General features: G+C 36.4%; 2 protein-coding genes across 5 annotated transcripts; both read left to right on the top strand.

Annotated features, from left to right (window-relative positions):
- The first annotated feature begins 1,127 nt into the window (after nt 1-1,127).
- On the top strand, nt 1,128-7,420 carry LOC107561081 (gastrula zinc finger protein XlCGF57.1-like). Of its 4 annotated transcripts, none has more exons than XM_016245426.1 (4): nt 1,128-1,213; nt 2,278-2,331; nt 4,618-6,373; nt 6,911-7,420. In XM_016245426.1, the coding sequence occupies exons 2-4, from the start codon at nt 2,307-2,309 to the stop codon at nt 6,975-6,977; spliced, it is 1,848 nt and encodes a 615-aa protein (XP_016100912.1). In that variant the 5' UTR covers nt 1,128-1,213; nt 2,278-2,306; the 3' UTR covers nt 6,978-7,420. The 4 variants fall into 4 exon arrangements, with proteins under 4 accessions (XP_016100912.1, XP_016100913.1, XP_016100914.1 ...); XM_016245427.1 differs by having other exon boundaries at nt 1,133-1,194; XM_016245428.1 differs by lacking the exon at nt 2,278-2,331 and having other exon boundaries at nt 1,151-1,194.
- Nucleotides 2,921-19,026, top strand: LOC107561077 (gastrula zinc finger protein XlCGF49.1-like; the record flags this gene model as incomplete). The annotated part of the gene is made up of 4 exons (XM_016245421.1): nt 2,921-2,931; nt 17,067-17,199; nt 18,128-18,326; nt 18,495-19,026. Coding segments are annotated over exons 2-4 (780 nt in total), but the record flags the coding sequence as incomplete, so codon positions are not given.
- Between the last annotated feature and the right edge of the window lie 7,256 nt (nt 19,027-26,282).

Raw genomic sequence — 26,282 nt, 5'->3', positions numbered from 1 at the left:
TAAATAGTAACTTAAAAGAGTAGAGTGGAGGTGGATTTATGTGAAGTGTTTCGTAATTATCTGAATGAGGAGTTTAATGGGTATCTGGATATTTACACAGATGGGTCTAAAGATCCTCAATCTGGGCAAACAGGGGCTGCATTCGGAATACTAAAAATGGGAATTAAGGTACAGAAGAGACTGTCTGATCAATTATCCGTATTTACAGTGGAATTGATGGGTATCTGGTTGGCTCTACAGTGGGTAGAAGAAACAAGACCAGATAAAGCAAAAGGTAATTTGCTCAGACTCTAGTGCAGTCCTAAAGATTTTGCAATAATTTAAGTCACAATCAAGACAAGACATAGTATATGAGGTACTGGAATGTTACACAAGGATTTCTCAGTTGGGGGTGAAGGTAAAATTTACCTGGGTACCAGCACATGTGAGGGTTAAAGGAAATGAAATGGTAGATGGTTTGGCAAAACAAGCCAGTAAAAGAGAAGTTGTTGAAATATCAATCTCAATAAGTAAAGCAGAAGGTAAATCAAAAATCTGGATGGAAATTATGAAAAAGTGGCAGAGTAGTTGGGAAAGAGAGGAGAAAGGGAGACATTTATACAGAATACAACAGAAGGTTGGGACAGGGAAGATCACTGGAAGGAATCGAAGGGAAGAAATAATTTTCACTAGGTTAAGGATTGGATATTGTGGGTTAAATAATTGCTTACATATCCTAGGTAAGCATATACCAGGAAGATGTGGATTTTGTGACAGTATTGAAGCTGTTGAACATGTGATACTTGAATGGCAAAAATATGAGACAGAAAGAATAAAGATGAAAGAAAACATAAGGAATTTGGGGGTGCAAGGGAATTCACTTCTGGGAAAAACTTCAAATTATTTTAGTACTCATTTATTTAGCTTCCTGAAGGACACTGATATAGCAAATAGGATATAGAATACAGTTTTGTAAATCATTATGATTATTAATTAAAGGGGAGGGGGGAGAAGAGTTGTCTCCCTTCTAGTTAATGTCCGTCTAGCTCCGGTTCACACTCCAGTACAGTAGGTGGCGGTAAATCACCATTGAAGTTGAATGCCAACCGCCGTTAAACATCAAGGAAGAAGAAGAAGAAGAAGAAGACAAAACCCACAGTAGGTGGCGCTAATGTGAAAATACAAGCTGGCAATAAAGAAGAAGACTGTTCTGAGGTGAAGCGAGCAGTTCACGGTATTCCACATACACACTTATACTGTTTGTTTAAGCGACTTTTTACAGGCTCATTTCTATATTGTTTTCATCGGGTTCAGCGCTACTTGTGCGTCTTTTCTGGCGTCTTCCTACTGAAATACACATTTAGTGCAACTGCAGTGAGCATGTGAGGAAAATAGATCGAGTTCATTCAGACTCCATTTGGATCTTCTCTACTCTCTTCTAATTTTTGCCAGATCAAATCTATTAGTTATTTTACATAGTTATAATATGCTGGAACAGATTCTGCTAAATACTTTGAGGCTCATCAATATGAACAGAGCTGCTGAAAGACTCTTATTTCATATTCCTGTTTTCACCGCATTTATTATGCTGATGTCTTCTGATCTCCTGTAAATTGCCACTGGAAGCTCATTTCATTTATTTCAACAGACTGAGAGTATTTGTTTGTTACAAATATGTACATTAATTCTTGTTTATGCTTTCAAATGTTTTATTACCATTTTTATGTTTTACGGTGGCCGAGAGCTCAACGCACTGCAAATAGAAAACAACTTCGTACAACACATGCGCTGCAAATGCTTACAAAACAACCAAATAAAGAAGAAATAGAAAAAAACACCTGCAAATTAAGAGAACAACTTCATAAATTTGACAACACGCGCGCTGCAAATGCTCACAACGCAAACAAACAAAGAAACTCGCTGCAGATCAAATTCTTTATTTGTTTGTGTTGTGAGCATTTGCAGTGCGTTTCTTTATTTGTTTGCGTTGTCAATCCGATGAAGATGTTTTCTTGATTTGCTGGTGCTTTTTCTATTTGCATGCGTTTTCTGAAGTTTTGAGCTCTCTCGGCCACATAATATTTGCAAGAATTTACATTAAATTGTAATCTGATATGTTTCTTTATATATGACTGTATTTGAATGAAGACGCAGAATAACGTTAGGATTAGCAATACAAATTATTTATGAATTGGCATCAGTTACTTTACGATGAATAGACAGACTGACATAAATGTTTAGAAGTGTCATTTATTATGAAAACAAACTCAGTAGCTGATATAGTTTTAATTTTGGCAGATTAGCTCTCCCCATAAGAACCCTGCAGAATGAAACGTGCTGAAGAACAAACAGGTTGGTATTTATTCTTTATTCCTCATTCATTCATGATGCTGAAGAACAGTATTGATTTTTAGAGCCATAAATCATAAGATGTTCCTGAAATCCCTTTCATGGCATCCAACAATCTCTGCAGCTGAATAAAATACAGATAGAGAAACATAAAGACAATAAACACATGATTGCGACAATATATGGTTTATCTGTGTTCTTCAATCCATGTAAGGTATTTTTATAACAATAGAGTATATTTATAATGTAACAAAAATCAACATAGTCTTTATCACTTTGCAGAATACTTAAGCAGGCTAACTGTTTTATTTTACATGTATTTTATATCTGGTTTAAAATTTGCAACAGTGTTACCAGCATTTTAGACATTTTCAAAATAGTTTACAACATTGTTATTTTTTTTAGGAATAAACAGTAAACACCAACATGTATGATGTAAATGAACTTTCCAGAATGGCTGACAGGGCTGTAAGCATAACTTACAAAACTGTAACTGTACACAAGCATAACGGTTAGAGCAGGGGGCAGAAAAATAAATATAAAACTGCTTTTATTTTCTTATTTATTTATTTTTATTTTTTATTAAACAGGGTCTGTTAAATAGTGTCTTTGCATTTAAATAAATTCAATTATAATTACAAAAAGTTATTGCTGTAATATGAAGCCCTTTTTTGCACATTACTATAATATTAAAGGCTGGTTTTGCATCAACTTCTAAATCTAATTATCAAACTTTTTCTATTTCAATTAATTTTTTTAATATAATTAACAAAGTGGCTGTCATAACTTCTTTTCATTATGAATTTACATATATTAAGTAATTAAGTCATCACAAACAGTGTATTGTCAGCAAAGTCACGATACGATATATATCACTATACTGAGGCCACAATGGTTGCTCTAAATTTCAGCAAAGCAGAATTTAGTAAAACAGCTGTTTATTAAACACTGCATACTACAGCGCCATTGCTAACTATAGGCAGAACAGACAGTTGCCCGCTGCATTAGGGCTGGGTTTTGACACCAATTTCACGATTTGATTTGATTAAATTTGATTCTGATTTGCAAGCTTTTGATTCGATTCAGTTTCCGATTTAATTCGATAATGATTATTTTGGATATATGGTACAGTACATGCCAAATTTTCTGAAGGACAAAAAAAATCTCTCAACTAATGCTGTAAAATATACATGAGTCAGTTGGTACCACATTACTGAAGGTTAAAATTAACTGATTTGAATGCAAGCATTTAAATTACACTCAATGAAGATTTTATAATAATAAAATTACAATTACATAATTATATCTCAACTCTAATTCATTTCTAATTTTTTTTTTTTTTAATGGTGGCTGTCAAAAAAACTTGATGGATTTATTCAAACATAAATTAAAGATTGAACAGCAGCAAAAAATGAAATGAAAATGCTGAATGCACTTGGCCGAAAACCGAAATGGTTTTTAAATAATTATTTATTACTTTATTGCATAAAATAATTCTGAAAGACCTAATTTAACTTAAATCATTTTAATGATACTGAATTTAAAAAAAATACAAGCCAATAAAATAACCAAATTTTTATTGAAAGTAACACACAGTGACGACGGCTAGAGGAAGAGCGAAACCTGTGTGCTGAATTATTTTCGGCCATTTTGCTCTTTCAGCTGAAAACTGAAAATGCCATTAAAATTATCGGCCGAAATTTCAGGGCATCCCTAGTTCTTTCTCACAGCGAAATTCGCTTTACTTTGTGTTTCTTGTGTTTCACATGCGTATACATGGAAGTGAGAAAAGTTTACTGTGACTGAACCTTAATAATGAAAATGTTTTTAGTAAAAAATTAAATGTCGATCTAAAAGTTGGTGACAAAATATGACCGTAATATATATTTTAATGTTAATATCATGTTAGATAATTGTGAAGTGAAGTGAAGTGACATGTGGCCAAGTATGGGAACCCATACTTGGAATTAGTGCTCTGCATTTATCCCATCCAAAGTGCACACACACAGCAGTGAACACACACACCGTGAACACACACCCGGAGCAGTGGGCAGCCATTTTTGCTGCGGCGCCCGGGGAGCAGTTGGGGGTTCGGTGTCTTGCTCAAGGGCACCTCAGTTGTGGTATTGAAGGCGGAAGAGAGCGCTGTACATTCACTCCCCCCACCTACAATCCCTGCCGGTACGAGACTCCAACCCACAACCCAGCTCACTTTTATGTGTTCCTGTTTTTGAATTATTTTGATGTACTAAAAATGAAATTAACTCTAAACTTTTTCTTTAATTTCAGCACTGATGGAAGAGAACGAGGAGAGTGAAAAACTGAGTGAAGTGGAGGAGGAATATCATGACAAACCTGGAGAAGAACCTTTAAGTCCCTCAAAGACCAAAAATACATTTTTAAAGAAAAGAAGAGCCAAGAAATCTACAACCTGCACTCAGTGTGGAAAAAGTTTCAGAAGGAAATATAATCTAGAGATTCACATGCGGAACCACTCTGGAGAGAAACCGTTTACATGCACTCAGTGTGGAAAGAGTTTCTTAACCAAACGTAATCTTAATGTTCACATGAGAATCCACACTGGAGAGAAGCCGTTCACATGCGATCAATGCGGGCAGAGCTTCACACAAAAACCAGCCCTTAATGTTCACATGAGGATCCACACTGGAGAGAAGCCGTTCAAATGTGATCAATGTGGAAAACGTTTCACGAGATCAATAAACCTTAAAGTACACATGAATATCCACACCGGAGAGAAGCCGTTCACCTGCACTCAGTGCGGAAAGAGTTTCACAAGGAAATATAATCTAGAGAATCACATGAGGATCCACACCGGAGAGAAGCCATTCAGATGTGATCAGTGCGGAAAGAGTTTCTCAAGTAAACCAAATTTTGACGTTCACCTAAAAGTTCATACCGGAGAAAAGCCATTTATGTGTGATCATTGTGAAAAGAGATTCTCAAACAAACAAAGTCTTCATGTTCACTTGCGAGTTCATACTGGAGAAAAACCATTCACATGTGATCAGTGCGGGAAGAGCTTCAGTCAAAAACCAGGTCTAATGGAACACATGAAGATCCACACCGGAGAGAAACCGTATGTATGCGAACAATGTGGAAACTATTTCACATCCAAACATAGTCTTGATGCTCACATGAGAGTTCATACTGGAGAGAAGCCGTTCAAGTGTGACCAGTGTGGGAAACGTTTCACGAGATCAAGAAACCTTAAAGGACACATGATGATCCACAATGGAGAAAAGCCGTTCACATGTGATCAGTGTGGAAAGAGTTTCAGACGCAAACACAGTCGTGAGATTCACATGAGAGTTCATACCGGAGAGAAACCGCATGTGTGCCATCAATGTGGGAAGGGTTTCCTCCGATCAGCACACCTTAAATCACACATGAAAATCCACACTGGAGAGAAACCGTTCACATGTGATCACTGTGAAAAGAGATTCTTACACAAACAAAATCTTAAGAAACACATGGGGATCCACACCGGAGAGAAGCCGTTCACATGTGATCAGTGCAGCAGAACATTTCTTAGGGCATCAGTCCTGAAGGCACACCTGACAATTCATACGAAGGAGAAACCGCATTCATGTTCTGTGTGTGGAAAGAGTTTTTCACTGCCGCAAACTTTACATGTACATCAGAAAACACATAGTGGTGTGAGAGAGTACATGTGCTTTGAGTGTGAAAAGACTTTTACTTCAGCAAACTGTTTAAAACAGCACAAGATTATTCACACTGGAGAAAAACCTTACAAGTGTTCACACTGTGACAAGAGATTTAGTCAGTCTTCAAATCTGAAAACACATGAGAGGATCCACAGCAGAGAGAAACCTTATAAGTGTTCACATTGTGACAAGAGATTCAGACAGTCAGGATATCTGAAAACACACAAGATGTTCCACACTGGAGAGAAGCCGCACACGTGTGATCAATGTGGGAAGTGTTTCGCTATTAAAAGTTACCTGAAGATACACGAGAAGATCCATGCAGTGGCGAAACCAGATCACCGCAGTCTGAAATCACAGTAAGTAGTTCATCTTTGTCAACAAAGTCTGAAATCTTTAAGTTTGGTTTGTGTGCCTTTCCAGCAGCAGCTTATCCTGTGACCTCCTTTATTTTACATTTTGTTCATAGAAATGTCATTCACTGCTGTAAATTGACAATTGGTAGATGTTTTCACACAGTGGCTCTCATTTATAAAACAAGCGTACAATCATTTCCATGTGCAAATTGGCATTTATCAATGTGCAAATACTGTCTGTCAACAAATGCTGATGTTTCTCAGCTTAGAGGTCAATCAGCTTGTGTTGTGTAGGAAACAATGTGATTGCTTACAAATTACATGTCAAGCCTGTGCCATCTAGAGTTTTATGACCAAACTATAGTGATTTATAACACAAATCATCTTCATGACATTAAAATAGATCATAATCGTGAACAGCAGTTGATGGGATTAAAATGACTATTGAACTCATCAGTGATCTTGATTTGGGGGTTTATCACTTTTCATTTCACATTTGTCTCTCATTTGAAATCTCACTTGATTTAATGTTTCTTTTAGACCTGATGGACATGAACCAGAAAGAAAAAACAGAAGAAGAAAAAATTGTGAGCTGCACTCAGTGTAAAAAGAGACTGACATGGGTATCAGTCCTGAAGAAACACCTGAGGATTCACATAAAGGAGAAGACTCCTTTGTAATATTACAGCAGAAAAGACATGGCAGTGTGAGTTTAAGTGAAGAAAGTCCTTTACTACAGAAGATGAACTGAAAGAGCACCAGAAAATCCACACTGGAAAAAAACTTTCAAGGCATAGTTCAAGGAGCTGAAGAACAGGCCATAACATGTATAAGAAATTTAACTCTGATATTATTTTTTAACTTGTTCTTAATAATAGTTTATCTTCCACTTCTACTCTTCCATGCATATGCAAGATATACTTTTGCAGCCAGCCACTTTGCTTCTCTTCATCTCTTGTAAGTCAGTAAAGAGAGATATGTCTCATTCAGATTAATTTTTACTTAATCTTTGTATTTGCTTCAAGTAATGATCGATTAAACGCATTATTCCTATCAACAACTCATTGGTAATGTCCATTTTTACTTTATGCTCATTCTGTTTGTATCAAGAATAATTTTAGTTCTGAAAGCCATGAAGTTTGCCTATTATATTTCCTTTGGGGTTTTCTATGCTTAATTCTCAATTCAGGTTTTAAAATGCCTAAAATATATTTCACCACACACATGACTGACATTGAATGAGATTAACAGTTTCACTCTTGATATCCAGTGTCATACATACTCACACTGTCCTTTCATAGAGGATGTTCTAGTCGGATGATGTCTCCATTCACACCAGGAGGCTTCATGAAGTCAAAGCAATTATTATGAACACACGGATTGTAAAAAATTTATTAATTACTGCCTCCATTTCACCACAGTTTTACACAACCAGCTGAAAGAGCAGATGGAATAAAGATAAGCGGCGTGTAATCCTTGTTATTTTTTGTGTGGTTATGATTGATTTTTATGCTTTATCATTTTGTCAAGCATTTGGCGCGGTTTTGACCGTGGCGATGACGTCACTCGCTCGCGCGTCCCTCATTGTCTTCTGAGGAGAGGCGAGCAGTTCACGGTATTTCACATATTTACACAACCATCAAACACACTTTATACAGTCTGTTTACGCAAAATTTTACAGGCTCATTTCTGAATTGTTTTCATTGGGTTCAGCGCAACTTGTGCGTCTTTTCTTGCGTCTTCCTACTGAAATAGTGCAGCAGAGTGATTCTATAATTGCAGGTACATTTGGTGTCCGAAGTCATTTTTTTCAGCTTTTTTCAAATGGATACATTTTTTATTATTTTAATACTGTGTTACTCATTATTACGAATTACAAGCTGTCAGTTGTTACAGTCCATAACAATAATAATTTTTGCAAAAAGAGTGTTAAAAAGCTGAAAAACATGATTTCTTGTTGTCCGAATTAGTCAGTGCATTTTTTCCAACATGTCTCATTGTGTAATCAAAATATTTTATTGTACTTTTCGTTTGGTAATATTTCATTCATTTTATTTATAAAAGCCCTAAAGAGTCATTTACCTAAATCTACAACATTATTTAAAAAAAAAAAAACTTTTTTCTTATAAAAATGTGTCCGTAAATCTTGCGTCAACTCTGTTACCGTACCATACTTTGCCTTTAAATGAGTGGAATTATCTCCCACAACTATGTAAGATACAGGAAATGATGTCACTTTCCATCACTGTTAAGATCTGAAGCACAGAAAAAAGTCTGTGCTCTCTCAATAAGAAAATATGATCATCTAAAAAGTTCTGACACCAAGAGTTATTTTATAAAGTGTCAAATCTGTTACCATAATATCAAAAGGAAAACAGTTTTTTTCATTGATCACACTTTGTGTTATTTAAAAGTCTTTTAACCATGATTTCAGTAGTGCCATGTGCTCTTAATATTTATGCTAGCAAGTGGAGTTTTTGGCAAAAAATATATATATAATTGTCAATTCTGTTACCGTCAAACTCTGTTACCAAGGTAGAGTAACAATGCTGACAATGAGGTAACAGAATTGACAGTCCATCGGACAATTCTGTCAATTCTGTTATTTTACATTTCTGTTACTTAAAGGGTCAACTCTGTTTATGAACTATTTTCACAAAAAAACAATAAAATTGTTGTTTAAAATCTAATAAACACCATTGATTTATTTTTGCACCCTTATAATATTTCAACAACATTTATTTTTTTAACTGGATATTGTATAATACATTTTCAGTTGAAAAATATTTGCTCCAAGTGGGCAGTTCTGTGAAGACATAGGTCTTTTTTTTATTTTAAGGTATGCATAGGTGAAATATTACCTCAGTTTCAAGTGATGGAATGTAAGGACTGTTTGTGTAATGAAACAAGAAGGATTTTCCCTGTTATGATTTATTGTTATTTCTACACATTGGCTAATTTGTCCGTAACAGAGTTGACAAACAATACCATAAAGACATCTGTTTTTTTTTCATTAAAAGTAAAAAAAAGGAATTAACTTGTGTTCGGCAAGCACTGACTTATTAAAATTAAATGTTTTCAATAAGATACTGAAAAAAAAAAATCTGTTAGTGAAAAGTTTTTTTTTCTTATCTTTCTGCAATGCCAAATGTATCTCCAATTATAGAACCACCCAGCAGCAGCGAACATGTGAGGAAAATATATTGAATTAATTCAGCCCTGAGCAATTTTGACTGTTTTTGTGTGTGTGTTTGTTTGTGTGATTGTTTCGATGTTTGAAGAGAGAACTGTTAATGAATGTCAAGTCAAAAGTCAAAGTTTGAGATCTGTGAGGGGAATTGATGCTGTGTATTTTATTTCTACTCTTCTGACATCTTTGACAGATCAAATTTGTTAGTTAGTTTACATTGTTAAAATGTACCAGAACAAACACTGCTAAAGTGAGCCAGTAGACATTTTAAGTCAGTCGTTAATATAAATATGAATAACATTTGACACTAGGCACACTATATATTGCTATTGCTCTTTATTATTAAAGGTTTCATGATTGTTGTCAGTTTCTGCAAAAACAAAACTGTAACATGTTAATGGTCCAATTATACATATGGACATATTATGCTGCTGTAGTGTTGATGAAAAGGAGTGTTATTAGTGTTTGTTTTTGTATTATTGTTTTATCCATGCATATTGTGAGAAATAACAGTATTATCTTTCTGTAGAGCAGTTTTATAGGCTTTTATTGTATGTCCTGACTCTTAGTGAGATGATCTTCTGATGATCCTGAATGAGTGTTGATAGTCTAAGCCTCATCAATATTAACAGAGCTGCTGAAAAGACTCTTTATTTCATGTCAATAGTTCCTGTTTTCACCTCATTATTTATGCTGATGTCTTCAGATCTCCTGTAAATTGCCACTTAAAGTTTATTTAGGTGTCAACAGGCTGAGGGCATTTGTTGGTTTCAATTCTGTACATTTATTTCTGAGTTTATGCTTTCAATACAATATTAACAATTCATATATATATATATATTTTTGTTATCAGTTAGTATAAAAACAAACTCAGTAACTTATATATTTTAGATTTTGGCAGATTAGCTCCTTTCACTATAATTCGTCATCAGTGAAGCTCATCCCATCGCAATCACGTCATCGGTGAAGCTCCTCCCACTGTGGTTCACCAATAAATGCTGGAATATTCCCATCAGTTTAGTGATTTAGTGAAGTCAGTTTAGTGAAGACGAGCATTAAAGCATCAGGAAGAGCTTAAATGGGTCATATGATGCTGCTAAAAAGAACATTATTTTGTGTATTTGGTGTAATGAAATGTGTTTATGCGGTTTAAGGTTAAAAAAAACACATTATTTTCCGCATACTGTACATTATTGTTTCTCCTCTATGCCCCGCCTTTCTGAAACATGTCGCTTTTTACAAAGTTCATCGTTCTAAAAAGATGTGCTGTGATTGGCCAGCTATCCTGTGAGTTGTGATTGGCCGAATACCTCGAGCGTGAGACGGAAATGTAAGGCCCTGACCATATTGTGATGATGCCCTGTCAGGCCGGAGCGATGATTCAAAAGCATGAAAACCCATTATAAACGAGGCATTCGTTGCATCCAGTGGGGACATAATTATGGATTATAATGACTTATACTGTCTTTTTACGCGTTGCTTTGCATCGCGCAAACATAAAACCATGTCTGCATTTGTGATCGGAGAAATGACAAACAACAAGCCCTTCTCTACACTGCCCAAAAAACTCGCTTTAAATGTATAAAATATAAAAACTCTTTAAATATAAAAAATGTACTTACAGTCTTTGAGTCAGAACAGCCGGCATTGTAGTCTACTCTCCCAGGATCAGGAAACAGTCCTCCATAAAATGTGCTGCACAAATGAATATTTGGGTTGAACTGTTCTGGAACAGTGTTGTAAATACAACTTAACCACTGATTTCTAGTTGTGTCCATTTTTGGAAGACCAAACAAAGTAGTTTCGCTTTCACAATGAAACACAGCGTCACACACGGCGGCCTAGAGTGAGCGACGGCGGCCTATAGTGGGCAGAGGCCAGGGGCTAGAGTGAGGAACGGTCGGAGGGTTAGAGTGAGCAGAGGCGGGTGGGCTTGAGAACGGCGCAGCCGGCGATTTCGACGAAGGAGCATCCGGAAGGACATGTGACGACTCCGGGCTGGACTCCGCTTCGTCCACGGTGAAAGCCGATCCGGCGATCCACAGCGCAAAGTTGATGTATTTCCTCAGCAACCAGCACGGATCAGCTCCAGGCATGACGAAGCAGATATCGTCCTCTTTTGGAAGGCCAAACAAAGTAGTTTCGCTTTCACAACGAAGCACACAGCGCCTTCTCGTCATGGCGGCGGCATCAACAATACTACAGCGAGAATAAAAGTTACGCCTTCTTTCTTTGCGTGAACATTTGGGCGGTGTTATGCAAATCTTCCCACATAGTGAGGTAGGTATGTGGGGGCGTGTTAGAAGGAGCCGTTTTAGGTAGGTGTGGCTGACTCTTAACTTTTATAAAGAATATCTCTTTGGATTTGAGACTTTAGTCTTTGCAACTTTAGGGATCTTCTTTATGCACCAAGAGCTTGTAACACTCCAAAGAGAAAGGAAAAATTGAAATCGCATCATATGACCCCTTTAAATCTGCAAAGACTGAGTTTATTAAAGAGGAGAGAGAATATGGGAGATCCAGAACCCTGCAGAATGAAAACACTGAAGATACTGAAGAACAAACAGGTTGGTGTTTATACTTCATTCATGATGCTGAATAACATTCATGTTATAAAGATTGAAGTTCTTCATCAGATTTAGATAAACACTTAAACTACGAAATGTGTACAAAAGTTACTTTTTTGACTTTCAAGAAATTGAGGTTTACAAACTTTTATACTGATCGTTAATATCAGGCCAAATTAAAAGTTTTTTTTTTTGGCATTTATTTTATATCTGGCCCACAGTTTTTGCATCAGTGTTACAAAAACTTCTCAATATGGTTTACAACATTGTGATTTTTGTTATTTTTCCAGCAAATAAACAGTAAACACCAAGATGTATGACGTAAATGAACTTTCTAGAATGACTGACAATGTTGTAAGCATAGCTTAAGCAAAATCTGATTTACAGTTACTGATAAAGTTGTATTTCTCATAAATTATAACTAATTAAATAGTTATTCATAGAGATTATTCTTACAATAACAGAGTTGATGAAAGTGATCAGCACTGTACAGTTTGTGTGAAAACTGAGACAATGGATTGATGTGATTTATTTTTGTCCTCCCATCATGCTGTATAAAGAGCGCAGATGTCACTTTTTTTAAAAGGGAGGGAAATCATGTCAAAAGTAACAGGGTTGAGTTAAGCATGTAGGACACAGATATTGCTAATAAAAAAATTCAATTTAAAACTAGTTAAAGTTGCAGTCAGTCTAGACTTTCAGCATGTGAAATTCTTGCAGCGGTTGTGAAATGGGTAGGGGTGTCGCGATATACCGGTATTGACAATAACCGTGATATTCAAATAATGAAATATCGACATCGTGTTAATTTAGGGTGTGACGATATACCACAATATTTAAAATGAACAGGACGCTTATGATAACACGACACACAAATAGCCTTCTCCAGCGCTAGTACCTGGTTGAGCTCCCAGGTGGCAGTATTGTGCCTTAACGCTGACACCTGTCAAAGACGTGGCATGCGGCCGCGCGCTACTCCGATAAGAAAAACAACGTCCAATATTATACAGAGAGTAACGCCTGTTTCACACATACTCCGTCTGCAGTGCGTATGCGGTCCGTGTGCAGAAGCAGCACGGACTCATTGTGCTTTCACACAGGACGCGTTTGCAGTTCGCTCCTGATCCGCGGCTGTATACCACAAATCCAAACATAGTTAGCCTATACTGAAAGTGTTTTTCAGCATTGTGATCCTCTTTTATCACAGTACAGTTACACAATCTTTCATAGATGTATTCACGTTTAAACTCGATTAATATAAACAGCGTATTAAATGCATTTGGCTTCTAGATGTGTATTAAATTACTCAAGCAAGTGGAAACACATTTGATACAGCATATAGCTTTCTTGTGTTAGGTTATCACAAATATTTTAAACTAAAACTTACCACAGACAGAAACAGTCGGCTCTCGTGCCTTTTACATTTAAATCTTTATTACAAACAGTCCAGCGGGTCTTAAAGAACTTTGTTTTTCTACCTCCACAAGTGCATATGTTGCCTTGTATATCTAAAAGTGCACTTTTATTTGTTTTAAACCTAGCCAAAAAGCCCGTGAAACACAGTAGACTTTAATTATATCTATTTATTGTGAAATTACTACATTTCAGTCTCAATCCATGTTCAATTTTACCGCGAACAAAGCGCTGTCACTTTAATTCAGCGTGTGCAGCACAGCAAAAATAGACTCGGTGCGTAAACGATCGCTGCACTGCTGCAGACGCACCGCACCTGGAACGCACTGACGGACCGCAGCCGCGTGCAGTGTGAAAGCTCTAATCTATGGAAGCCCGTTTCCGCCACTAAATAAAAATATATAATTCTGTAAGTCATAATAATGAGAAACTAAGTCATTATTTCGAGAAACTAAGTCATTATTTCGAGAAACTAAGTCATTATTTCGAGAAACTAAGTCATTATTTCGAGAAACTAAGTCATTATTTCGAGAAACTAAGTCATTATTTCGAGAAACTAAGTCATTATTTCGAGAAACTAAGTCATTATTTCGAGAAACTAAGTCATTATTTCGAGAAACTAAGTCATTATTTCGAGAAACTAAGTCATTATTTCGAGAAACTAAGTCATTATTTCGAGAAACTAAGTCATTATTTCGAGAAACTAAGTCATAATAATGAGAAACTTTCTCCTAATAATGACTTAACCTAATCCAAAAAAAAAAAAAAAGACTTCCTCGGCGCCTGCGGAACGCAAGAGTGACAGCACGCTAGCGCCATCTGTTGGTCAAAGCCCTGCAGGAACACCGCTAACATTGCATGTGATGCATGAAAGGGACAGCTAATAAAACTAATACATCATCGAAATACACACCTATAAATTAAGTTTATATGTGTAATGGCTTTCATTTCTTCATAAAATGCCTGGATTTCTTAACTGAAATATTGGTCTGGAATGTCTGAAGCCATAACTATCTGGCAGAGTAACTATTACACAGGTAAGCTTGGCTACAGATGAAGCGTGGTTTGCAATATAAACTGCACAACATCTGTTGTAACGGCTTTCCAATAAGCCGCTGCCGTTGATAATATGAGTGAGCAAGTTCTAGAACGCGTACAAACAGAGTCCGTGCAAACGGAAATAGATGCTAAACAAATATCTTTCTTTATTTGTGCTCCAATAACAATTGTTCCAAAACAACTTGAACGCACACGCACTGCAGACGGAGTATGTGTGAAACAGGCGTCAGTTGCAATTATTTTATTCCAGTCATGGAATGGTAAACGTTACATTAACAGCGATTCCCTGTGTTCATATATTTAAATAAAGGGCTGACGTCTTTTAACAACAGAGCCCAATCTATTAAATTCAATTTCTATTTATTTTTAGATACAATAACCAACACTAAACAAAAAAATGTATGCGAACATATAAACTGCACATGTGCACATTGCAATTTTCTAGCAACAAGCTGTGGAATGACTTGCCTGCGGTAAAGGTAATGCTGTTTTACTGGCATTTTTCCGCGGTTGCAAAACTGATTGAGATTACATGACATCAGTGTGTTTATTTCACGTTATAACCGGTTGTAACTAGTAGAAAAGAGAATTAAAGGGAAGGGATGATGATATTTGGCTCACTCTGGGTTGGGATATGGCACTGTTTTGGTTCAGTTCTGGCTAAAAAGATCTGGACCAGTTTTGGGCCGGCAAACACGAACTAATCTGGGCCACACTTTAGCTGTTGATATGATCCAGATCCGCGCCAAAGGAAATTTGCTGACTGGGTCGCTTGCAGCGGTTTGTCACGCCGTCAAAGAGCGTCAAAACAGCATTTACGGATTTAATTTCCTGAAAAAATATACATAATTTTAAGGATGAGACTTTGTTTCTTATCGAAAAGATCAAAACACAAACCTTACGATTACAGACTGTAATGTATAGTAATAATGTATAGTGAAGATATATTCACGGCTATGAACTGAAACGGATTAAGTTCAGCACGTGCAGTGGTTAAAATGAGCACTGTATTTGCTCGTTACAAGTTTCGGTATGAATAAGTGTACCATTACACCCCTAGAAAACATTTAAAACACCAAAACTGCACTTACCTGCATAAGAATGTGTCTGAGCAAAAAAGGCTGTTGTTGTAGATAGGGAGCTTTTTCATCATCTTCTTTTTTTTTAGGCGATTGAAAGAGGAAGCAGAGCGGGAAATAACGGATATATTTTCAAAATTTCAGTAATCCACCAATAGGAATAAGGGAAGACACAAAGCAACCAATAGCATTGTTGAATGGGCTGAGATGTGGACTGCCACTGACCTGCCAGCAGTTTATAAGGGTTTTTCCAAATAAAAGCCAAATGTTAACCATAAGTTAACATATTCCATGGTGTGCCATAGCCAAGCCATTGTCATCCAAAAGAAAATTCCCTCCGATTCTAAATCCATGGCAAAACATATACGGTTAAAGTTAGGCCCATATGTGCTCAGCCATGCCATACCTAGGCCAAATGTGACAGCTATCAGCCACATTTGGCCCAAACGTTCTTGTTATCTGGGAAAGTGTTGGCTGGTGTCACTATCTCGCGAACGCGCCGGCGGATCTGCACCAAATTCGGGGGATCCCTTGAGCTCGAGGAGCCCTCTCAAACGCCACCCTCCGCGCGTCGGTAGCCCCCGATATATCGGTCGGGCTCTACAGGAAACGTTAAATATTGCTTTAAAATGTAATGATCATTGTCAGTTTATGTACATAAAAACTGTAAAATGTTAATGATGTAATAACTTTTTTTTGCAATTAATGTTGTTAGAAAATCAAACTTAAGATTAATATGGACATGTTAGGCTATGGTGTTGTAGGATAGCTATTACTTGAGTGTCATTAGTGTTTGTTTATTATTGTCAGTAATTTATCAATAATTTATTGATGTTTTGTCAATGTCATATTTGTATTTCAGTAGAGCAGTTTCATTGGCTTTTATCATATATCCTGACTCATATCTGTTCCTAACAGCAAACACTCAGAATAAAGTGAGATGATCTGCTGATGATCCTGAATAGTTAGAGGTAGAGGCTCATCAATATTAACAGAGCTGCTGAAACGACTCTTTATTTCATGTCAATAGTTCCTATTTTCACCTCATTTATTATGCTGATGTCTTCAGGTCTCCTGTAAATTGCCACTTAAAGCTCATTTCATTGGTGTAGACAGACTGAGTTTAAAAAATATATTTTTTATTACAAATCTTTAGATTTTTTCCCTATGTTTAGTTTTCAACTGTTTTTCTTACCATTATTTATGTTTAAAAAAATATTATTATTTATATTGTTGTGAAAACAATCTTGGTAAGTGTTATGTTTTTTTTTTCAGCTCCTCACATGCTGCAATTCACCTTCAGTGAAGCTCCTCCCACAATAATTACATCATCAGTGAAGCTCCGCTCCACAGTAATTCACCAATAAATGCTGTAATTTTCCCATCAGTTTACAAGTGAAGACGAGCATTGAAGCATCAGGAAGAGCTGAAATCTGCAAAGACTGAGTTTTATTAAAGAAGACAGAGAAAAGATGAGAGATCCAGAACATTGCAGAATGAAACGCACTGAAGAACAAACAGGTTGGTGTTTATTCTTGATTTCTCATTCATTCATGATACTGAAGAACTTGGGTAAATCAGATTTAGTTAAATAGTTGGTTCACAATTTTTGCAACCATTTTAACCACATTTGTATTTTTATTCATTTCTCAGTATAGTTTACTTTTTATAAATCAACAGTAAACCAAAATGTATCAAGTAATGACTTGAGCAAAATCTGATTAGTTACTGCTAAAGTTTTATTTCTCATAAATTATAGCTGTTATTCATAGTTATAGAGATTATTTTACTTACAGTTACTTTGGTAACAGGGTTGATGAATGCGACCAACACTATACAGTTTATGTATTTTTGTTTAAAAAGTGAGACAATGGATTGAGATGATTTAATGAAATAATAGCAAGCATGAGATGGCATTATTTTATAGTACTAACCGTGCTACAACTAAGTTGTTATATGGAACTACTATTTAAATTATTATTGTTTATTTAATAGTATTAATCATAACCTCTGACCAATAATCATACGGTTTAGTTTGTGACCGTGAGATCCGTGAGACTCTAATTGACACTGGAATCCAAATGAAAGTAAGAGATAAAATATAGTAAAATATAAAGTAAAGAGTTAAATAGAATAATCAAATGTCTACTTATATTATTATATAAATGACCAATAATCAATCAATCCAACCTAAATTCGAGGTGGTGATAAAATGAAGTCAGATAAATACCTTATTGCCTATAATGCTTTAAAAATAACTGGAAAATCAATGTATCTAATTCATGGAAAGTTTCAGGGACGTATAACTAATTATTAAAAGGCATCAAAATCATTATAATATTTTATAGCAGTTACATCAGTGCTCACTTTTATGTCCTTTCACTTCATATTTCTCTCTGAATTTTGATGTACTGAAAATGAAATTCAGCCTTTTTCCCTTTCATTTCAGAGCTGATGGAAGAGAACGAGAAGAGTGAAGAACTGAGTGAAGTGGAGGAGAAACATCATGACAAACCTGGAGAAAAACCTTTGAGTTGCTCAAAGACTAAAAAGACACTTTTAAAGAAAAGAAGTGCCAAGAAATCTTTGACCTGCACTCAGTGTGGAAAGAGTTTGACAAGCAAACGTAATCTTGATGTTCACATGAGGATCCACACTGGAGAGAAGCCGTTCACATGCGATCAATGTGGGAAGAGTTTCACACAAAAAGTACACCTTCAAGGACACATGAGAAACCACACTGGAGAGAAGTCATATGCATGTGATCAGTGTGAGAGAACTTTCACACACAAACACAGTCTTATTATTCACTTGAGAGTTCATTCTAGAGAGAAACCATTCACATGCGATCAGTGCGGGAAGAGTTTCACACAAAAACCACATCTTACGGGGCACATGAGGATCCACACTGGAGAAAAGCCTTACCCTTGCAATCAGTGTGGGAAGAGTTTCACGCAATCATCATACCTTACGCTTCACATGAGGATTCACACAAGAGAGAAGCTGTATGCATGTGATCAATGCGGCAAAACTTTTCTGTGGGCTTCATACCTGAAGACACACCTGAGAGTTCATACAAAGGAGAAGCCGCATTCATGTCACTTGTGTGGAAAGAGTTTTTCACTTCTACAACATTTAAAAGAACATCAAAAAACACATACTGGTGTGAGAGAGTACATGTGCTTTGAGTGTGAAAAGACGTTTACTTCAGCGAACTGTTTAAAACAGCACCAGATGATTCACACTGGAGAAAAACCTTACAAGTGTTCACACTGTGATATGACATTCAATCAGTCAGCAAATCTGAAAACACACGAGAGGATCCACAGCAGAGAGAAGCACACAGAGTTTCACTGTTAAACACTTGAAGCAACACATGAGGCTCCATGCAGTGGAGAAACCAGATCACTGCAATCCACGTGATGAGAGGTTAGTTCAGTTATCTCCTTTTTCTTTCATACGAAAAGCAGTCTGAAATCACAATGAGCAGTTCATCTTTATGTGCTGAACAGTAAAGTCTCTTCTGTGTAAGTTACTTTCCTAACAGCCACACTGAGCGTATTATAGAACATTTTGTTGTATGCTTGGTATCTGCTTCAAAATGTTAACATTATTATGAGATACTGAGACATGCACGTCCTGATTTTGCTAAGTTAGATGTGTTCCTAGGTCAACATATTTTGTTGACCCTGGAACAACATTTTAATCCAAATATTTAGTCTTGACCATATCCCTACACCGAAACCAAACCTTAACCATGAGTAATCCCTAAAATCAGAGGAAATGATAGATGAATGACACTGCTGTACAAGCACCAAACACTGATTGTAAGCCTAAACTTCACAAAAACTATAAAGTGGTTCTTCAAATCTGATTGGTTAATCACAATGTTGTTCCAGGGTCAACAAAGATGTTGATCCAGGAACATGTCGCACTTGATAAAATCAGGTTCTGCGCTGAGACATAATTATGAAAAAAATATCTCATAATGAGAAACATTCTCATAATAATGATTCTTTCTTGTAATTATGAAATATTTTTTTTATAATGAGACACTTTCTTGTCATTATGACTCACTGGGTCTCATTCACTAATAATTGCGTGGATTATTTTGTATTTGTATGCACAGAAGAACATCTCACGAAAAATCTCTACCTAATTTACAACAGGTTCGTATGTACATGAATTTGTTCTTAACCTCGTCCTAATGTTAGTGAATTTGGAGTATTGTAAATGAGGTTAGTCATTTGCATAAAACACGACCAAACCATCTCCATGTAAGGGCTTTCTGCACACTCTTTCATAATTTAGAATACATTTTATTGCACAATTTTGTGAATCGTGATTTAAAAAAAAAAATCCTTAAATCGTTCATACGCACATTTCACATACAAATGTGTGCGTACGCATGCTTAGTGAATGAGACCCAATGTCATAATAATGAAACAATTTCTTGTAATAATGAGATGCTTGTACATAATCAGATACTTTCTCATAATAACAACTTAACATCTCATGAGAAATGTTCTCGTAATAATGACTTCTCATAATTTACCTCGTAATAATGAGAATTTTTATATCATTATGAGAACGTATCTGATTATTTTGAGAATGTATCTGATTATTGCAAGAAAGTGTCTCATTATGAGATATTGTGAGAAAGTATCTGATTTTTATGGGATGTATGTTATTATTATAACAAAGTTTCTCATTATTATGACTTAGATTTTTGTGTTACTTAACTGTGGCGGAAACAGACTGAAAAGCAGCACTGCGCAAATTTCTATTTTTGATGGCTGCTTGCTATTATTAATTTCATCAATTAGTTGTTGCAGCCCTTGTTCATTTAAATTTTTTCGATCATAAAAACAATTGAAGAGAAATTGTGTTGTAGCTTTGACGAAACTTGATTATCCATGTTATCCTGTGTGATTTGGAAATCTTGAGTTACATGATCAATGTCACTTTTTTCATGTAATTAGTCTTGGTACTGGTGTAGAGTCTGAAATATTGATCTCACATCATGTCTATTAGAAATGAATTGCTTACAGATTACATCAAGTGTTTCATGACCAAACTACTGATTTAGTATAACACACATAATCTTCATTACATTAAAATAGATCATAATCGTGCACAGCGGTTGACCAGATTTGATGGGAGTAAAATGACTATTGAACTCGTCAGTGATGAGATCATCACTTTTCTTTTCATGTTTATCTCTCATTTGAAATCTCACTTGTTTCTTTTAGACCTGATGGACGTGAACAAGAAAGGAAAAACAAGAAAACAAAAAATCTGTCACCAGCCCTCAGAGATAAAAAAGATTCACATGTAAATCAAGCCTGAAGATTCACATGAGAGTTCACACTGGGAAGAAGCGGCTCAGGCTTTCACTCTGAAATCACGTCCTTTACTACAGATGATGAACAGAAAGAGCACCAGAAATTCACAGAAATTGGCAGAAACCCTGGAAACGCATGAAAGGATTAACACCGGAGAGAAACCACATCAGAGTTTCATTATGTAGTCTTCGCTCTTGATCACTGTAACTAGATCATCTTCAGATCCAGCAGGGTGACACCAAACGTGACACGATACAGACATTTCTTCCATAGAAATCTGTCCTAATCAGCTGCAGTGAGTGACTTGACAAAGAAACATCATCCAAAGTTGTGAAAATGAATCTTGAATAGTTTGTCATTTTTCTTAATGAGTTTGTATCTGTTACAGAGCTGACGAGACGTGAGACGTGCGGATCCATCTGCAAGGCTTTATTGTGGAGAAGACAGAGACGTGGTCATGAAGCAGGCAGGGTCAAACAGAGGCAGACAGGTATATGGTGGGCAAGACACAAGAACAGTCCTAGGGCTAGCGTGGGTCGACGATGGGCAGACAGAGTCAATGTGCAACAGTGTGTAGTGCGAGAGTCAATGAATTGGAAAGTTCATGGACCGGATTCGTGACAGTATCACTCAGTTCTTCTTTATGAAGGATAGTATTTTTTTTATGAACTGTTCTTGTGCTGCCATAGTTTCGAAGGGGCATGAAAATGAGGCCATAACACTTTTAAAAGAGATATGAATCTAATTTTAATTTTTAACTGGTATCCATAAGAACATCTAGCTTTTCTTCCTTCAAGTCTTCCATGCAAATGCAAGATATACTTTCATGTAGTTTGAAACTGGACACTGCTTCTCTTCTTCTCTCGAGATGCTCTGGCTCTAATACGTCAGTAAAGAAAGAGATCTCTCTCATTTGTTTTCACTTTTACTTTAATTTTGTATTTGCTTCCAGTAATAATTGATTAAACTAATTTTATCAACATCTTATTGTTATTGCCTCTTTTTATTTCTTGCTGATCATGCTTGCTTCAGGAATAATTTCTTAGTTTTAGTTTTGAAGGCCATGAAGTATTATGTTTGCTTTTGGGGCTTTTCATGTTTTAAACTTCTCAATAGAGCTTAAATGCCTAATAAATTTCACCACACACATGACTGACATTGAATATCGTCGACTCACAGTCCCTTCCCTCATTTAGTCAGCATTGAGTCTTCTGAGGTGAGCAGTTCACAATAGTTCACATATTTACACAACCATCACACACAATTTATACAGTTCAACATTTTACAGGCTCATTTCTGTATTGTTTTCTGGTTCAGCACTACTTGTGCGTCTTTTCTGGCGTCATCCTACTGAAATACACATTTAGTGCTGCAGGTATGGAAAATTTGTATTAATCCGAATATAAATTAAGTAATTATTCTGCAAGTGAACGTTGCTGAATGACCTGCCCAACTCAATCCGAGCAGCTGAGTCCTTGGCCATCTTCAAGAATCTGCTAAAAACACATCTCTTCCATCTTTATTTAACCCTCCAAATCTAGCACTCTCTATTGTAATTCTATTCTTAAAAAAAATAACTATCACTAGCTTTTCTAATCTTTTTGCGTTCTTTCGGTTTTCTTTTTATTTATTATATAATTAAAAAAAAACCTTGCTACGTGTACGGCGTTAAGATAACTGAGTCTTGTTATAGCACTTGTATATCATTGCTCTGTTGTTGATTTTGATTGCTACCGTTGTCCTCATTTGTAAGTCGCTTTGGATAAAAGTGTCTGCTAAATGATTAAATGTAAATGTAATCAATGGGATTGTGGCCTTTCATGTGAACAAGTTATTTTCCTATTATACTCGTAATGTATTTGTCTGAATGCAGAGACTGTAAGGGAATGGAATGTGTGAAGCCCCTCGTCACCTGTCCACATGCAAGGTTCACCCAATTGGCCCAACGTTGGAATCCAATGGAGTGGACGAACGTCTAATGCATGTAAGTCTTTTACTTGCGCTTCTGCAAAGTTCACTTAATTCATCAGAATTTAGTTGCAATTTTAGTTTAACTCTGTGTTGAATCTGACTCCAGTTTCAAGTGATTATTCAATTTAGGCTGTATTTCTAATTACAAGCTGATCACAAATATCGATTATGTATTAATTTATATATTAATTTATTCTGGATTTCCCATACTTTCAATTATTTGTTCATCCAGGACCTGATGTCTTATTTGAGTATCGCGTGGCCTGTGTGGATCTCACAATCACAAACTCGCCAGTCTTGTTTTAATCAGAGGATGTAGGTTGACTAATACCTTTAAATCTGCTGCCTGCTGATTGCTTTTGATAAAAAGTGTAGTTTACTTAGTTGTTTCCCATACAGCTTGCTAAATCAGTGATAGACAGAAAACAAAAGGTCCCACATGATGTGCCACGTGCTCCAGTTTGACCTGTCCTGGACACAGATTTGCAGTAATACCAGACTTCACTTAATCCACCTAATCTATCTTCTCTTCAGAATAGAAAGTTTATTGTTTTTTTTTACATGGACTAAGCAGTGACCCTGAAATTTAGGAAACTGTAGGTTGTTCTCTAATTTTGATCGCCACTGTATAATGTGTCATCAGTTTAAATTTAAATTTTAACCTTTCTTAAGTATGACCTTTTTATCTCAATTTTAACTTTTAAACTCATAATTTCATTTTTTTAAGTCATAATTTTGACTTTACTGACAGATTGCATCACCAGCATGCTCTTTGTCAAATTCATTTGCACGTTATTTGAGAACTGTTCTAATTAACTCCATAACTTCCATAAATTCCAGAACTTTTTGACAGCAAGGTCTGAAGATCTGATATGAGCCTGTGAGAAATATTTACACGCAAACTCTCAATAGTTGTAAGAATTGCCAAAAAAAAAAAGCAAACTGTGGAAAAGCACTGTTCATGAAAAAGTTCTGTGATCACAATGCATGTCTGATTGAGATGCGCGTTTGGTTCTGCCTAGTTCTGTGTGTGTGTTAGAGAGTTGTTCACCGCATTTCTGGCCTGGTTGTTTATTTTACACCACACGCTCACCAGGTAAACTGACAAATGTACGCTGGTTTGAGGCTTTCTTTTATAGTCCAAACCCCACCCCCTTGGATTAAACCAGAGCACCTAAGTAAGGTGAATATAAAAGTATTTACAAGAACACATGATAAACAGATAAACATAACATCCACTCCATATATACATATCTTTACACTATAAAATAAATATATACAAAAATAACGGAAATAAACGAAACATATTACAGTAACATCACAAAATTCATTATTCCCCTTTAAGACTGATCTGCTTCTAGTTGCTTCCTGTCAGCGCACCACAACTCTATACAGTGGTGAAAATATTTATTAAAGGTGCTGTATGTAAGTTTTTGACTCTACTAAAGCATAAAAATACCATAATATGTTTGCAGATATTTAAGAAACATGCACATAAGTTTATCTGAAAAACAATGCTATACAGTCAGCTATTCTCCTTTGAAAATGTGGGTTCCGGGCCGAAATGTCGGTCTCTGTTTTGGTTTGTGAAACCCGCCCACTGCCAGTTTACCCAATTGTATTTCGGCACCCCGGGTTGCCAGTTGGCGGAAAACAGAGCATATTTCATTTCATTCATCGTCAAGTGCACTCGCTCCTGTTGGTGTCGTCAATCTGGCAACCTGCCTGTGCATCAAGTCTGAGGAGGAGGGGTCAGGTGAAAAAAAACCCTCTCCAATATTTTGAATTTGGACTGCAATACCTAGTTCAACCACTCGGTGTCAATCCTACATACAGCACCTTTAATAAATAAATATTTTCCCCACTGTATAGCTAGGCCGCTGGCTGGCATTCGGGTTGGCCTGCCGATGGAAGGAAAGCAACGTGAAAGACCGACTACACAGACACAGACAAACACTGAACACAGGTAAGTGTTTACAATACAAAACAAAACCAAAAGAAAACGAAAGACATGCCATTTGACTCCGCATTAGCCAAGGAATCGGGGGAAAATTTAGCTTCTAAAATGTACAGTTCAAAAGTTATTAGCATAAACATTAGTGCAACTTTAAACTGTTGGTGGCGCTAGAAGGTTTGAGTTTGAGGTTTAAACTTGCAATAGGTAATGTTGAGACTCTTCTCTATTTGTGTGCCAAATTTCATAACTTTCCCGCAAGCGGTTCTATGGGCTGCCATAGACTCCCTGAGTGGAAGAATAATAATAATAAAAATAAGAACGTCAACAATTACAAGACGTGCCTACGCACCTCCAGTATTTGGCCCCTAATAATCATAATGCCAGCAATTACAATAGGTGCCTACACACCTTTGTTAGGTCTTTCAGGCTGGCCTGGGGAGGGGAGGTATCCAAAGCACATCAACTGGTCACTGGGGTTCCTCAGAGATCAGTTCTTGGACCCCTCCTTTTCTCCATATATACACTACATCACTGGGACCATCATATAGGCACATGGTTTCTCATACCATTGCTATGCTGATGACACACAGCTTACAGATCTTTCATTTCAACCAGATGATCCAAAGGTAGCTGCATGCACCTCAGGCTGCCTGGCGGACATCTCGGCATGGATGAAAGAACATCACCTACAGCTCAACCTGGCAAAGACTGAGCTTCTTGTCTTCCTTGCCACTCCGACTCTATTGCATTATTTTACCCCATCAAGTTCGGTCAGAAATCTAGGCATAATGTTTGATGACCAGCTGACTTTAATGACCATATTGCAAAAACAGTTCAATCTTGCAGGTTTGCATTGCACCACATCAGAAAGATCAGGCCCTTTCTAACGGAGCATGTTGCACAAGTTCTTGTCCAGGCGCTTGTCATTTCTAGACTGGACTACTGCAATGCACTTCTAGCTGGACTTCCATCATGTACAATCAAACTTCTACAAATGAATCATTATCTCATTGACTTCAACACTGTGTTAAGCCAGACGCATATTTTACGAGTTTGGCAACAATTTGGCTGTTTCAGAGAAATTTAGCAAATACTTCAAGATTTATTTTATCCTAGACAAAAATCAGTAGTCTTTGATCATTAATTTGACATGTTCAACGACAGCGTTAGAGATACTTGTAATTTAGTAACGATATTCCTAGTATCTATTCAATAGGTAGGAGTATCCAATGAATAAGTACTAGCATCTAAAATTTGCCTTGAGAGAGTAGTTGTCCTGCATAGATTTGAAACCGCTGCACAAACAGGGTTTTCAATCCCACCATATCATT

The sequence above is a fragment of the Sinocyclocheilus grahami genome, unplaced genomic scaffold (genome assembly GCF_001515645.1).
Source record: "Sinocyclocheilus grahami isolate Dianchi unplaced genomic scaffold, SAMN03320097.WGS_v1.1 scaffold757.1, whole genome shotgun sequence".
Taxonomy (NCBI): domain Eukaryota; kingdom Metazoa; phylum Chordata; class Actinopteri; order Cypriniformes; family Cyprinidae; genus Sinocyclocheilus; species Sinocyclocheilus grahami.
The sequence above is the reverse complement of the archived record's forward strand: the minus strand, read 5'-3'. Positions and strand labels throughout refer to the sequence as shown.

Excerpts from the sequence above, each read along its gene's own strand:
- LOC107561081 (XM_016245426.1), top strand. The coding sequence starts at position 2,307 with ATGAAACGTGCTGAAGAACAAACAG. Across the intron at positions 2,332-4,617 it reads ACGTGCTGAAGAACAAACAG|CACTGATGGAAGAGAACGAG; the intron begins GTTGGTATTTAT and ends CTTTAATTTCAG. Across the intron at positions 6,374-6,910 it reads CACCGCAGTCTGAAATCACA|ACCTGATGGACATGAACCAG; the intron begins GTAAGTAGTTCA and ends TGTTTCTTTTAG.